The sequence below is a fragment of the Nyctereutes procyonoides genome, unplaced genomic scaffold, assembly GCF_905146905.1.
Source record: "Nyctereutes procyonoides isolate TBG_1078 unplaced genomic scaffold, NYPRO_anot_genome, whole genome shotgun sequence".
NCBI lineage: Eukaryota > Metazoa > Chordata > Mammalia > Carnivora > Canidae > Nyctereutes > Nyctereutes procyonoides.
Window position 1 is genome coordinate 63,728,593 of NW_026575142.1, and position 15,542 is coordinate 63,744,134.

General features: G+C 37.2%; 1 protein-coding gene across 2 annotated transcripts in view; it reads left to right on the top strand.

Annotated features, from left to right (window-relative positions):
• The window catches only part of SERPINI1 (serpin family I member 1), a 68,994-nt gene extending 67,987 nt beyond the window's left edge, over positions 1 to 1,007 (top strand). For both annotated transcript variants that reach the window (XM_055307674.1, XM_055307673.1), the window contains exons 8-9: positions 375 to 464; positions 696 to 1,007. In XM_055307674.1, the coding sequence (XP_055163649.1) occupies positions 375 to 464; positions 696 to 772 (167 nt within the window). In that variant the 3' untranslated portion in view covers positions 773 to 1,007. The remainder of the gene's footprint in view (positions 1 to 374; positions 465 to 695) is intronic.
• The last annotated feature ends 14,535 nt before the right edge of the window (positions 1,008 to 15,542 follow it).

Consider the following 15,542-nt stretch of genomic DNA (forward strand, 5'->3'; position numbering starts at 1 on the left):
AGAAAATAATGATTTGGGAATATAAAGAAACTTGGTTTTTCGGTTTTGGGTGTTTGCTAATTCTCCCCATTTTCGTAACTCAAAGGTCATTTTAGTAAAGCCATATGTATTTATCTGAAACTCAGAATAAAAATTTTGAGACAAGCAGAATAAATTTTTCTGGTATTTTTGGTGGAGTGGAGGTAGGAAACGGTGTGTGTTTAAAGAGCAAGTAGAAATGTTGCCACCTTGACAATTTTTTCTCTCCGTTAAGTCTTTAAAATTGTGTTTCCTATAAATTGTTGCCTTTGCATTAAACATAGATGGTTTGGACAAATTACTCATTAGTCTCTGCACACGCACAGACATGTAATTACTTTCTCTCTGTGCTGTAGGAATGATTGCAATTAGTAGGATGGCTGTGCTGTATCCTCAAGTTATTGTGGACCATCCATTTTTCTTTCTTATCAGGAACAGGAGAACAGGTAAGTCCCTTGTGAGAATGGAACTTTCTTTAGAGGCTCAAGAGAGAGAATTTTTTAAAATCAAGAGCTTTCTTCCCACATTACTTGTCCGGTGATTTCTAATGTTCCAATGATTTGTTTAAAAAGAGAACTATTTATATTTTTACCTTTAGGACACTGCTAATTGTAAGCAAGAAGGAAAGTAGATTTTTCTGTTCACATCCTGTTCTGTTCACTTCCAACCCAATGCAGGTACAGTCCTATTCATGGGACGAGTCATGCATCCTGAAACAATGAACACAAGTGGACATGATTTTGAGGAACTTTAAATCATTTCGTATGCAAAAGAGTAACCACGCACTATGTTTGCAACTGGTATATTTAAGATTTGTGTTTTACACTATATCTTATGATAATATTTAAAAATAGTTCCAGATAAAACAATGTATGTAAATTATAAGCCAACCTGTCAAGGAATGTTATCAGTATCTTCGAGGTAATAGTCCTGTGGTGTCGTTGTGTTTGTTGTGCTGGTATTTAAAATAAAAGTACATATTGATCATGTGAACAATTCTGTTTTCATTTTCCAAGTTGTAGTGTAAGGCTACTTCTAGGTAAAATTTGGAAACGGTGATGTTTTTGGACATCTTAAATCTTTCATAATCACGCAAAACCAAAGCAGTGTAGGAAATTAGCATTATTACACTATGATACCATAATGATCGATAGCAAGTCAGATGAAGACAAGCACTCAACTCCACAAAAACTCTAATTGTCATTTCTCTGCGGATGGTAAATGGTGTAGGATAAAAGAATATAAATGTAAGCTCTATGATAAAAGTTGATAGAAAAAATAGGACCATGCAAACCCCTAGATTATGGCTATAGCTTATTTACTATGTCTTTAAACCCTCCCTGGGTTTCAGCACCTGATGTAGATTAGAGACCTGCTGTATCACCGTGTTTTGCCGCTGCAGTAAAATCCAAATTACAACAAAGTTCCCAAAAGTCCCCGAATAAGTTGTATGAGCAAATTAATACAAGATATGCCCTTTGATAGGTCACCAGAAAATTAATAAGAAAAACCATGCTAATATAGATACTGGAAACTGGCAGGTCGAGGGCTGAATGCTGCCCTCAGAGATGTTGTTTGTTCCATGTGGAAGTTTTTTATGTTTTGAACTTGAATGTCCGTACTTGGGGTATCACAATCCCAGTTTCCCCCATTGGTCACCTGATGGCTCTTGGATGCATTTGTATTTGGGACCTCTGGAGGGTTCTAGTAAGTACTTTGCAGAATATATTCATCTTATTTCCTAGCACAAGAAGTAGTTAGTTCCAGTGCGGCCCTGACCACTTCTTAAGATCTCCAGTAAATTACTTAGTTATCCTTTGGCTAAGATAATGATATTCCTTGGGGCTAGGGGTGGGTGGGGGAAGGAGCTGAGGGAGAATGATTTCATCATGTTCCGTGAATGGAACCAGGCCCATTTGACACCATGTTTTTCACTCTATGATTAATGATCATAGAAAAAGCTTGAAGCATTTTCAGAACCTAACAGAAACAATTTGCATGTGACTTTCTTGTGTGTAAGATGTTTTCCTATGATTTGGAGCTGTCAACAAGAAGTGATATTATCACTAACTTTGATTCTGTTCAGGGTAATCATTGTTTTGGGAGACCAGGCTTCACCCTAGACCTACTGAATTCTAAACTCTGGGGAAAAATTTGAAAATCTATGTCTGTGACAAGTTCCCTTGGTGACTTTGTGATACACCAAATCTTAAATATCGCAAAAAATAAAGGATACACATGGAATGCTTACTTACATTGAAAGCACTAGATTGTAAGCTTACTTATATTGTAAGTAGTTGTTTAGATATGGTTAATTTATAGAAAATTAGACCAATCAGTAAAGTATCCTAAAGTATCAGTACTTCTCCCACTTTATGTGTAAGGAAGTAACTGGGGATCTTATTAAAAATGCAGATTGTTATTTAGTAGGTCTGGGGTGGGACGTGAAGTCTTGCATTTCCAACAAGCTCCCGGGTAATATGATTGCTATTGGTACATGGACTCGGGTCGGTATCAAAACTCCATGTAACCTAAGGTTTGCATGTCTGATACTTTTATATGTAGAAACAGAAAAACTGTATAATATTCCTACAACTTGGAGAAATATAAGGGGTGGGGTAGTAGTGTACATTAAAAATGCAAAGCACTTACACAAAAAGAAAAAAATGGCTTTACTCTAAAGTTCCTTTTTTTCATGTACGTACTATGTAAAAATTCAGACTTCCTCTGCATTTTAGAACACTTGAAATGTACGCTTTAAAAATATAGAGACATTTATAGGCAATGGCCACAAAAAAAATTTATGAATACCCAAGGACACGATACTTAACACTGAATCTTTTACAGCTTATGTATTCAGAAGACTTATAGTTTATTCATAAAGCTGAGGTTATTGTAGAACAGTGCTCTTGTTTTCATTTATAATGTACACAAACTGGGCTAACTGATGTTGATTCACTATTGGTATTCAGAGTTTGTGATATTCTTCGTTACCATGTCGCTGCTTATTAAGCGTTACATATATTGCTATATCTGTATGTCCATCAGTCAACCAAATGGGTTACCTATAAGGAAGAGTAAACATCATTAGGCAAGTGTATGAATTTTATAAAACCCTAAATGCAATTTTTATTAGCTTATATAAGATTAAACGCTACTATTCAGAATGTTTACCTTAAAATATTTCAACACGATTTAGCTGTCCCTTAAATGAAAATGGGTTCTGCTTGTATTAGCATGTCTGTGGTGTGCTTAAAAATAGAATACTTAATAGCACCAGGTTTTTCCTAGTGTTTCGACTTGTTTATGATTTCAATATCTTCTGTTCTATTGAAAAGGTCACATCTCATAGTTCAGTTCCATTTCCTTTAAAAATGTGTAAGTTATCACACACACACATGCACACTGTGCGCATCTTATGGAAATTCCTTTCTCTTTGTATATGTATTTTGGGAAGAAATCAGCAATAATATATCTTTTTATTTTCAATCTCTCCAGCTCTGCTGAGGTATAATTGATAAATAAATTTACGTGTGTTTCAAGTGTACGATGAGATTTCATATACGTACACAGTGTGAAATGACTACCACAAATTGAGAAACACATCCATTATCTCACATATCTGACCTTCGTGCGTGCGTGATAAGATTTACGGTCTTTGCAAATCGTAAGCATACAATATAGTATTCTAACTACAGGCACCATGCTGTACCTTAGAATCCTAGAACTGGTTCATTTTACAACTTGTTCATCATTGGCCAATGTCTCTCCATTTCCTCCAGCCCCTGGCAACAACCAGTCTACTCTATTTTTATGAGTTCTACTATTTTTTTTTTAAGATTCCACATTATGACTGAGATCATACAATCTTTGTCTTTCTTTCTTTGCTGATTTCACTCAGCCATAGGGTCCTGCAGATTCATCCATGTTGTTGAAACAGCAAGATTTCCTTCTTTTTTTATGGTTGAATAATGTTCTTTTGTATATTTGTGTGTGTATATATATATATATTGCAAAGGAAGATATATAGATATGTAGGTATGTATATTACATTTTCTTTATTCATATATCAGTGGACACAGGTTGTTTTCACATCTTGGCTATTATGAATAATACTGCAATAAACATGAGAATACAGTTATCTCTTCAAGATACCGACTCTGTGTCCTTTGGATGTATATTTTAGATATTAACCCTTTATCAACGTGTGATTTGCATATACTTTCTCCCATCCTGTAGGTTGCCCTTTTCATTTTGTTGATGATTTCATTTGCTGTGCTAAAGCCTTTTTATTTGATTGAGTCCCACATGTCATTTTTGCTTTGGCTTTTGTTTGCCAAAAATCTATTGCCAAGACCAATGTCAAGGAGCTCTTTCCCTGTGCTTTTTTTCTAAGCGGGCAAACATGGAGAATATGATACTGAGCACAGCCGCTTTGTTTCATGTCTGCCAACAAAGTTATTCTTGAGGGACTGTTGAAGCCTCTACATGCACATAAAAATAGCTTATGGAAAAAGAAATCTGTCTCCTGAAGAGAAGGAGATTTCCACAGAAGAATCGGTTTGTTTGTTTTTCATTAATTACTTTGGTTCAAAGTGTAGGAGATAGTTTAACATTAATAAGCTAGGAGCTAATGGTGCATCCTGTTCATATTGGTTTCTGATTTGAGTGAGACAAAGATCCATATATTTTGTGAAAAGGATATTTAATTAATGAAAATATAACCAGTGCAAATAAAACACTTACTGTCCTTTGTCCAAATACACTCTTTATTATACATTAAGTATAGATGAACTTTTCCTCTATTTGAAAATTGCAGAGTTTTTTGTTTAACTGGGGAGAAATGAAGTCGTTATGTGTGACATATGGCATGTTCCAGAAAATGTTTCTTTAGCAGTCATCACAGCTTCTAGCTGATATAGCAGTTCTTTTTCTCTTTCTCAAATAGGAGACAATGTTTCATCTCTCTCCTTTTCTGGAAGTTTTGTGATAATTCATGGATACATAAATCTGACATTTGTTCACACAATTGCTCTTTGCTCTGTCTGTTATTCAAAGAAAATTGCTGATGAAGAGATTATCTTTTTTCTGTATGATTGAGAGACCCCTCTTCGGGTCACTGCTTAAATATTTATAACCAGATAGCTATGGAAAAAAAAACACAAGCTGTGTGTGATATGGGAGAGAACCAAGTTTGAACACCAGATCTGCCGCTTACTAGTTAGTTATGTGTCCTTGGAACAAATTGTATGATCTATATTTTCAAATACTAACATGTATCTACTTCATAAGATTGAATGATATAATATGCATAAGGAATAGAATAGGTATTTGACACATATTAGTCACTCATGGAAGGCTAGCTATTAGCATGAACATTATCATACTGCAGATCTTCTAAGGCACATAAGTTCTCACATTCTAACACTACTTATGAAAATAGAGTCATCGATAGTGTCTCGCAATTGCCGAAAAGGTGGCAGCCGTAACATAGATGGCATTGCTTGTGCATGTAGGACTCTTGTTGCATGACGATTGTCTAACTGTAATCCCTTGGCTTTTCCACCAGCAACTATTTGAGAACAAATCATAATGACTATTTGAGGAAGCATCGTAAATCCAGGTCATTGTCTAAAAACCTTTCACTGACTTTTTTCCCTGTATGATAAAGTGCCAGTTTCCAAATTTGTAGAATAGTTGTCAACAGTTCTAGAGATAGAACTTGCAGTCTGGGCATGAGTGTGTCACCAAGGTTCTCAGGGGCATTGAGGACAAGGGTGTGGGCAAACAAGACATCAAACACTGCACAGAAAGTGACGTGGCCTCTGTGTTTTAGAAACACTGTATTTTTGCTTACCTTGCGTTGTATTTTGCATACTTTCATTTTAAAATGTACATAACTATGACATATAATAGAATTTATTCAAATAAATCCAAAAGACATCCTTAATGTTTTGAATGAGTTTAAAATAAACATTTACTGTATCCAATGTGCCACAGTTTAACAGAGAGTGACTTTTTTCTTTCTTAGTAGCACATAAAACAGAGGGGTGTCTTACAACTTGTGTCCTGGCATTGGATGAAATAGCACGTTATTTACATCAAGACTTAATGAAGGAATCACGGTTATGAAAGGACATGGCAAGTGGAAATGTTGTCACCTAGAATTTCCAAAAGAATGCCTTCATTGGCTATTAGAAGGGTTATTTAGAAGTTCAAATTCAAAAAGAGGGGAGGGAGGGAGTAGGAGAGAGAGGAAAGCAAGAAAGAAGTAGAAAAGCAAATATTTACAAGCTACCTGCAAATGGTAACCACTTTCAGCAAAATGACTCTGCAGTACCTGGAGCGGACTAAACTTGGTCAGCAAAAAAAATATCTGAAAGGGGATTGTTTCTGGCCTCATCACGTAGAAGTGAACATTAATAACCGAAATAAGTCCATGTGACCAGGGCAGGGGAAGAGTTGGGGATATTGAATCCAGATTGTCTTTTAAAAAAATTACATCTTTTAATGCAGCTTAATAACATTCTCACTTTACATACTGCACATGCTAATTAGAGGCAGTCCATGAGGAGGCTGGTAATGATCAGATTTAAATTGTGGAGTTTTCATTTTGCCCTGCAAAATTTTTTTTTGTATTCCAATAAAAATCTTTTTGCCAATAAGATTGTTTTAATTAATTGGTCTAACAATTCGCAGAAGCTATGATCACACAACGCTTCCTTAGCAGCAGACTTTTAATTTTTAATTTCATTGTCTTTACATGGATTACACTGAAGCCATTTTATAGCGCATTTCCTATGTCATAATGATGCCAGTGGAAGAAAGTTTAAAATAAATGCTAGATCTTGATCTTTAAAATATCTTTCCAATTGAAATTATTAAAAAATATTTACTTGAACCCAGTGAAGTGAAGTGTATTTTGTTCGTTTGGCTTCCACTTTAAGCAGTAGTTTCTGGATTTTTTTCACCAGTATAGATTGCATTCAAAGCGTTAAAATTCTTTAGCAAGAACTGAAGTGTTAGATACCTGAGCAAGTTTTAAAATGGAAAATGATATGCCACAAGATGTCACTGTAATCCTAATAAATGGATAAGGGTAATAATCGCTTTTATTTCAATGTTTAAAGAAGTTAGGTGAAACATCTTCACAAAGGACACCAACGTAGTTGCTAACATTACAGTCTATCTTTCCAGACCTACACGGAACTGTAAAAAGCGCACCCAAGAATGAACGCCTGGCATTAAATGGCAACTCTCATAAAGTAGAATCAGAATCATCCTCTCTTTTGAAGAAAAAAAAAATCATCTTCATTTCATGACACAATTCCATCTACCTATTTCTGATTCAGATTTTTAGAGGAATAATACTTGGGACTCTTTGGAAATAAAAACTCCAGGTTGAAGATCCAGTAGAAGCCCTTTAGACCCATTCTACGATGTGTTTGATGTCTATAAAAGTTTCCATAGCCAGCCAGACTGGAGATAAAATAGTAGAGAAAAATATGGCTCAGACCATTAAAAAAGAAAGAAAGAAGAAAGAAAGAGAAAGAAAGAAAGAAAGAAAGAAAGAAAGAAAGAAAGAAAGAAAGAAAGAAAGAAAGAAAGAAAGAAGAAAGAAAGAAAAAGAGAAAAGGAAGAAAAGGAAAAGAAAAATCCCACTTGGTAATGTACTTGAGACACAAATGAACTACCCATTCTTGTTAATTTCCCTGTTTAAAGTTTTTTCTAATTCACGTCCAATAGTCAAAGCACACAGATGAAAGGGACATCTATAAACCTAATTCAACTATAGTGACAAAACCATGGGGAAAAGTGTTCAGCTGGTCCTTTTAAGATTGCTCTTGCCATTACTGGTAAACATATCATTTATGAAAGGAAGGTCCTCCATGTCTCTGAATGTGTAAAATAATATATTCAGAGTCCTTAGGTAATGGTTACAAGGAACTGATTGCCTGGTATACATGGATTTGGAGGCAGTTTTTTTAAGTTGTCCCTTACTTTTTCCTTTCTTTAGAAGATTTTATTTATTTATTCATGAGAGACACCCACAGAGAGAAGCAGAGACACAGGCAGAGGGAGAAGCAGGCTCCATGCAGGGAGCCCGACGTGGGACTCGATCCCCGGTCTCCAGGATCAGGCCCTGGGCCGAAGGCAGACGCTCAACTGCTGAGCCACCCAGGCATCCCCTGTCCCTTACTTTTTTTTTAAAAAAGTGTCTCAGTGAAAACATTTCACAAAGGAAATCCTTATGACTAGGTACGTAAAAGCCTTTGCTACCTGTAACTTCGGTGATCAATTTTCCTTTTACTAAAGTTTTTCCATATGTATTCACTAAAGAATTGTTCATTTATTACGCACTAAAGACACAAAGATGAACTGGACACAGAGCCAACAGACCCTTAAAGCTCTTGAAACCTAGCTGAAGAAGACAACCCTGTTAGCAGATGATGTTAGGACAGAAGCTCCTATCAGGTGCAGCTGCGGCACAGATGAAATGATGAGTTCCTAAGGACATATGGGCTAACGAGGTCTAGTTCTTTTTTTTGTTTTTAAACAACAGACTGTTTCTTTTCTTTTTTTTTAAGATTTTATGTATTTATTCATGAGAGAGAGAGAGAGAGAGGCAGAGACACAGGCAGGGGGAGGAGCAGGTTCCATGCAGGGAGCCTGACATGAGACTAGATCCCGGGTCTCCAGGATCATGCCCTGGGCTGAAGGCAGCGCTAAACCACTGAGCCACCCGGGCTGCCCAAAGAGGTCTAGTTCTATATAAATCCCGAGGAGGAGGCAACAAAGATCTTTAGGTGGTTGTTTTTTCACTTGATATGCTGATTTATTTTTTCCTTCCTGAAAGAAAATCTTACAAAAATGCATGATTTCAGTTTTCTTGTCAGCTTGATAAATTTACTTCACTAATCAAACCATTTTCTAATTTGCGTGACGTTATTAACATGAAAGAAATGTAAGAAATTGTTTACTTGAAGATAGAAAACATTTCTGAAGAGATGTTCTCTAAAGTAATGTTCCTGTGACTGCATAATCATATTGAATTTCATACTCGCTTGCTTCTGCACATAACCTACTGCAAAAAAAAAGGGCTTATCCAGTGTTTATTCACTGGTCTGTAGGAAAGGCAAAGATCTTAAAAATAACTTTGATGGCTAATAAAGATACAGTAAAGCCTTTGAGTTTATCTTGTCAGCTAGAAGTTCTCTCCCCATTAGTAAAGCATTTTTAGATCACCCACACATCGTCTCTAGGGTTAGGAAAATGGCTTCTCACCTCTAATAGGGCACAGTTGGAACAGTCTGTGGGGAACCTCAGCACAGGTATCAATGGCCCTGATGTTGGGTCCCAGGTAAGGGAGATTACTTTAGTGCTGGTACAGAAAGAATTTTTATGGCCAGAACCTGGACAGATAAGCTTTTTCTGGACACCGACCAGGACTAGGAGTGGACAGGAACACCCTAATACTCCTCCAGCCTTGGGTAGATCTCTATCTTTGAACATCACCAGAACCACCACCTCTTGGGCAACCTCTACAAGGGACATGAGGAATGCTATGCCCAAACACCCACATGTGTTTGTTGTTTTTATCCTTTGCACAGCTTCTCTGTTGTTTGGAGCGCAAACTCACATGCTGACAACCCAAATGGTAGGTGCAAGTCATTCTTACCCACCCTGCTACCTCAACCAGCTTCTTTGGTCTGGCCCAACACTCGCTATGGCTTCTTCTTTAAGTAAAAGTTCCAGCTGCTGTCAAACAGGAGTCATTTGCTTCAAAGAATTGGATTTTTGTTTTAAATTAAAAACAATTATAGAGGTGCCTGGGTGGCATAGTAGGTTGGCTGTCCAACTCTTGGTTTTGGCTCCCATTGTGATCTCAGGGCTGTGGGATTGAGCTCCATGTTGGGTTCCATGTTCAGTGCAGAGTCTGTGTGAGACTCTCCCTCCCTCTCTCTCTGTCTCTCTCTACTCCCTGTTCTCTCTGTCTCTAAAATAAATAAATAAATATCTTTTAAAAATTATATTTAAAAAGACTCAATAGCAAAAACAATCTAGTTACAAAATAGGCAGAGGACCCAAATAGACATTTTTCCAAAGAAGGCATACAAATGACCAACAGGTCATGAAAAGGTACTCAACATCACTAATTACCAGGGAAATGTAAATCAAATCCAAAATGATATATCATCTCATACCTGTTAGAGTGGCTTTCATAAACAAAGACAGGCAATAGCAAGTTGGTAAGGATGTAGAGGAAAGGGAACCCATGCACACTGTTGGTGGGCAATGTAAACTGGTGGAGCCATTATAGAAAATAAGATAGAGAGTCCTCAAAAAATTAAAAATAGGACTACCATATGACCCAGCAATTCCATTTCTGGGTATATATCCAAAAGAAATAAAATCTCAAAGAGCTATATGCATCCCCAACTCCATTGCAGCATTATTTACAATGGCCAAGACATGGAAACAAACTAAGGGTCCGTGACAGATGAACAGATAAGGAAGATGTGGTATATACACACAATGGAATGTTATTCAGCCATTAAAAAGAAGGAAATTTTACCATTCGCAATAATATTGATGGACCATGAAGGCATCATGCTAAATTAGGTAAATCAGATAGAATAAGCTTAATACTATATGATCTCATATGTAGAATCTAGAAAAACTGAACTTCTAGAAGCAGAGAGTGGATTGGTGATTGCTGGGGGCCAGGGGTGGAGAGTGGAAGAAATGGGTGAAGGTGATACAAATGTGCAAACGAGCAAAGACCTAACAGTGGATAAGAAGGGAAAAGATAGACCCCAGCCCTGGGGCAAAAAAAGACCCGGCTACCTTTGATCACTAGTTCCTTTTTCTCCTGGGCTCACAGCACATTCCAGCTTACCTTGCAGTTGGGTACAGCCAACTAACTAAATTCTGGCCAAAGATATGCGAGTGGACATACGCATTTCATTTTATTATTCTCTACCTTTTGCCCTCCTCTCACCCATGGGCTAGATGTAGAATGTCTGGAGAGGGGCTCAGGCCCTGGGAGCCAGAAGAACTCCAAGAATGAAGGAGCTTGGTTTCCTGAGTTGCCACTTGGAGAAATCATGCCTGAAAGAGCATGACACCAAGAACACTCATTTCACCGGTGCATGAGCAAAAACTACAACTGGCATAGTTAGGGAGCTAAAGTCAAATCTGTTTGTTTTGGCAGTTGGCCAACTATGACTTCTCTAAGCATATATATGACCAATTTATTCTCATAAGTAGGCTGTATACTGATTCACTTTTTTCCTTGACATTTTACCAAAATCGAACACTGCAATACACTTACTTATCCTCGGTAACAGTGTGGTCCCCGATCGGAAGACACATTTTTTTTCTAAATTAGCTTGATCTTTGTGAGGTTGCACTCACTCAACACGGCTAAATCCTGCAGGACCTTACTTTCAGGAGGGATATTCGAATGCTGGCCCCTTAGCCCGACCCCTTGCACAGGCCCAGTGGGTCAACTACCAGGTATTGATTAGATTTTTGCCTCTTTCTCTGCCTCTGACTCCAAGAACCAAATACTGGAAGCAGCCTTTTGTTTCCTGGACGGGTCTGCCCCAGGACATTGCATTTTTTCCCCTGATTGTCTCTTTCTAAGGAGCTCAGAACTGCATTGAAAAAGAGACCTGACTGCTGGATGGCCTCGCACCCCCTCCAGCTGAGGCAGCTAGGGCTCTTGACTTGCTTTAACCTCATCATCTCTTCCCAGGTCTGATCCACTAGTGAAAGCAGCCAGTCGGTATGAAAGGCTACCCTATTAACGAATGCTTATTTATTTATTTATTCACTCATTCACTATTGGTTGAGCGCCTATCAGGCTCTCTGGGGGGCACAGAGAAGCAAGTGAACTTGACACAGCAGCAGCCCTCAAGAGAGCTCACTCACTGTCATAGGAAGAGCTGGGAGAGAGGCGGACATGTACATAGGCAGTTATGATACTGTGCAAGGTGTGTCATGGAGCAAAGCTCATGGTCAGAATTAACTGAGCTGTGCAAATGTAAGATTTGTGCATTTTGTTGTATGTAACATAATACACTCGAAAAAGTACTGTTTAAAAAGAGCCTATTAAAGCAATTTTTAAAAATAACACTTGTGATTAGCCTCCCCCCTTCCTCGGCTGCAAGGAACACTTCCTTGGGATTTGTTTTCATACTGCATTTATTTAAATACATTTACCTGTTATTTCTTGATGTTTAGTTTGGGCCCTTATTTTCCCTTGAAAATCAAGATGTTTACCGATCCTTGACAAACTAACCTACTTTGGGGGTATTTATGGCATTCTCATTTCACAAGCATCACACAAATTAAAACAGTGCTAAAATACTTTGAAAATATAACAGGCTATGGAAGCTCTAAATGATAACAGAGCAGATGAGGGAAAACTTGCAAGCAATTTAGCAGTTTTGTGTGCACTTTCCCCCAGAGACAAACTGAGTTCAAGCTATCAATATACAAAATCAGCTCTGAGAATAAATTCCAAAATCAAAACAGAACAGATACAACCCTGAAACCCAAAATGTCAAGCAAAACCCAACAAATACAAGCAATAGTCTAAAACAAAATTATGTGCCCCGAATTCTATAATGAAAAGAACATAAATAATTTTTAATGAAAGTATGGGAAAATAACGGGTCATCAAAAATGATCTTTGAAACATAGATATTTAAAAAAATGGTTTCCAACAATGAATAGTTCTGTTTTTTAGGTGTTAAAGTCCTGACACACAGGACACCTGGGTGGCTCAGTGGTTGAGCATCTGTCTTTGGCTCAGGTCATGATCCCGGCGTCCTGGGATCGAGTCCCACATTGGGCTCCCTGCAGGGATCCTGCTTCTCCTTCTGCCTGTGTCTCTGCCTCTCTCTTGGTGTCTCTCATGAGTAAATAAAATAAGTAAACAACAAACAAACAAATAAATAAAATCCTGTCACACTCAGTAAATACTATGAGTACCATATCAAGTAGCAATGTATCTCGCTCTAGGAATGTGTATGTTTATGAGGCTGACCTTAAATTTTTGAAAGTGAGAAGAAATACAATCAGCCATTCCTTCACTGGTGACTCTGCAGTTTGAACTCTAACAAGACCACTTTTATTTCACTATGTTAGGTTAAAGAAAATAGGGTCACTGCTAAGAATGAATGTGACATGGATCACAGATGGGCACTGCACACACAACGGAAAACTAACCTGTGCACGTCTCAGGAACAGAATTGTTCTTTATGTGTATTTGCACTCAAAGACCTGCCGGGATGCACAGTTTACTCGAAGGGCAATGGAGGTACAATGGTTTTCTGCTAGGAGCGACCCCTAAGCACCAAACAATCATTTATTTGCTCTTAAGGAGAACCTGGTTCAACCTTGAATTTCACAGTTGAGGAAACAGAGACCCAAAGAGAGTGTAGCTCTTGCCCAATGTAACCATCGTTATCAACTTCCTCATCATCCTGAATTTACTGTGCCCTCTGTATGGGCTGGCCCCAGAGCTGTACACACACATTGTACCATACCATTCTCTTTTAACAACCCTAGATGTTCTTTTCATCCCTATTTATGAACGAGGAAATGAATGCTCAAAGCAGCTGTGCACCATGCACAGGGGTAGTACGAGCTAACATGTGAGTCCTGACGGTTCCTTCTTCAGGGCCAGCATTACTTAACCACTGCACCAACCTGCTTATTGGTTGTGATGTCATGGTTAGAACCCGGGGCTCGGGTCTACCAAGCAGTCAAGACAGTCACTACACAATTTGTCACAATTTAGGCACTCTCCCTGAGATATTGTGGAGCAAACAAATAAATGAAAAAATTAAACGCACAAAACATAATGCTATGTCCTCACAAATTTATCCGTAACAAATTCTCATCAATATATTTGAAAGAGTGGTTCCATCCATAGAGTTAGTTAGACATGCTTCATTTCCTTTCAAAATTACCTCTCTGTTTTAATCACTATTCTAATAGAAAATAAAAGACCCGGCAAAGAGGGAAAGTGTGCATTTAACTGCCAAGAATTGTGACATGAAAATATGGCTAAGATATATGAGTGTATATTGAAGAAAATAAGAATAAATGTAAACAACAAAGATATAACTGGTGATAAAATTGAACTATTAGTTTTTATTTTTTTATTTTTATTTTTTGAACTATTAGTTTTTAAAATAATTAATATAATATCAACTTTTTGAACCTTCTAATAAAAAGATGGCTGATGTAGTATAGGATATGAATATACACAAACCTGCATTTCCCTAAGGGAAGGTTGATTTATATATATATCAATATACTGTCACTTGAAACTTCTTTATTAAAGCTTTAAAGTCATCTAGCAGGTATTGAATAAAAAGGCCAGCAAGACAGATAAGAATCCATTTTAATCTATAGTAATCAAATGTTTCAGATTTTCTAGGAAAATGCAACCTTAAAGCATATATTTTGTTCACACTCCTTATTACAAAACATAATCCTTATTGCAAAAGATACTCCTTATTTCCACATTTTGCTACCAACATGCCCTGTCCCAGACTTTCTTTTCAAGCCAAAATCAATATATTCAATATCAATGTATTCAACAAATACTCCCTGGCTGTCTGTTATGTGCCAGGCTCTTAGGGTAGAAGAGTGAGGACTAGTCCTATTTTTGCGTTCAGAAAAATAAGTAGCTCTATGTCAACTTGGCGGTGAATTGTACATTAAAATTCAGTTGACCTTTAAAAAAGGCTAAAACTGTCTCCTGTCACCAGATGTGCAATTGCCTGGGAAACCTCTGTAACGGATTCTAAAATGGGCTTTTGTTTTTTCTTTTAAATTCTTCTTAATATTTCAGATAGTAAAGAGTTTTTTTTTTAAATTAAAGATGAAAATGTTTCAAGTTATTAGGAGTTTAAACAGAGTTCATCTCTACAGGAGAACTTAAATATGGATATTCACGTTTTTTGTGGCAAAATCAGATAATTCCTCTAGGATACTGTAGCCAAATGTATTTTTTGAATCCATCAAGAAATATTTTTCACCACTGCTCAATAATCTTAACAACTGTGATTTTGTAAGAGTAATAAATACCCACTTATTATATAAAATATGAACTAAGTGTCCCTTAAAACAGGAACAGATGAGTCGGTTATCACAGATTCACACAAGAGAACAATATGTATCAGCTAAAGAAAATAAACCAGAATTTCAGGGATTAATCTGAAAAAAAATCTTAGATACATAGTATTTTTTCTTCCTTTTTTTATCGTAGCCTTTTATTTGTTAAACAGTCATCTTTAACAATAAAGGGGGAAGGAGAGCAACAAGCAAAAACAGGGGATTTGCAAAGTGGGTGGGAAATGACTATAAGCTGTGGCAAAACAGAAAAGTTTCTGTTGTGTTCTGTGGAGCCAGGAGTGCACAGTGCGGTGAGCTCATCTTTCTTCTCCGGGACAAATGTCTCAAACAGCTTAGGTAGGAGGCTACATGCGACGACTAATGTC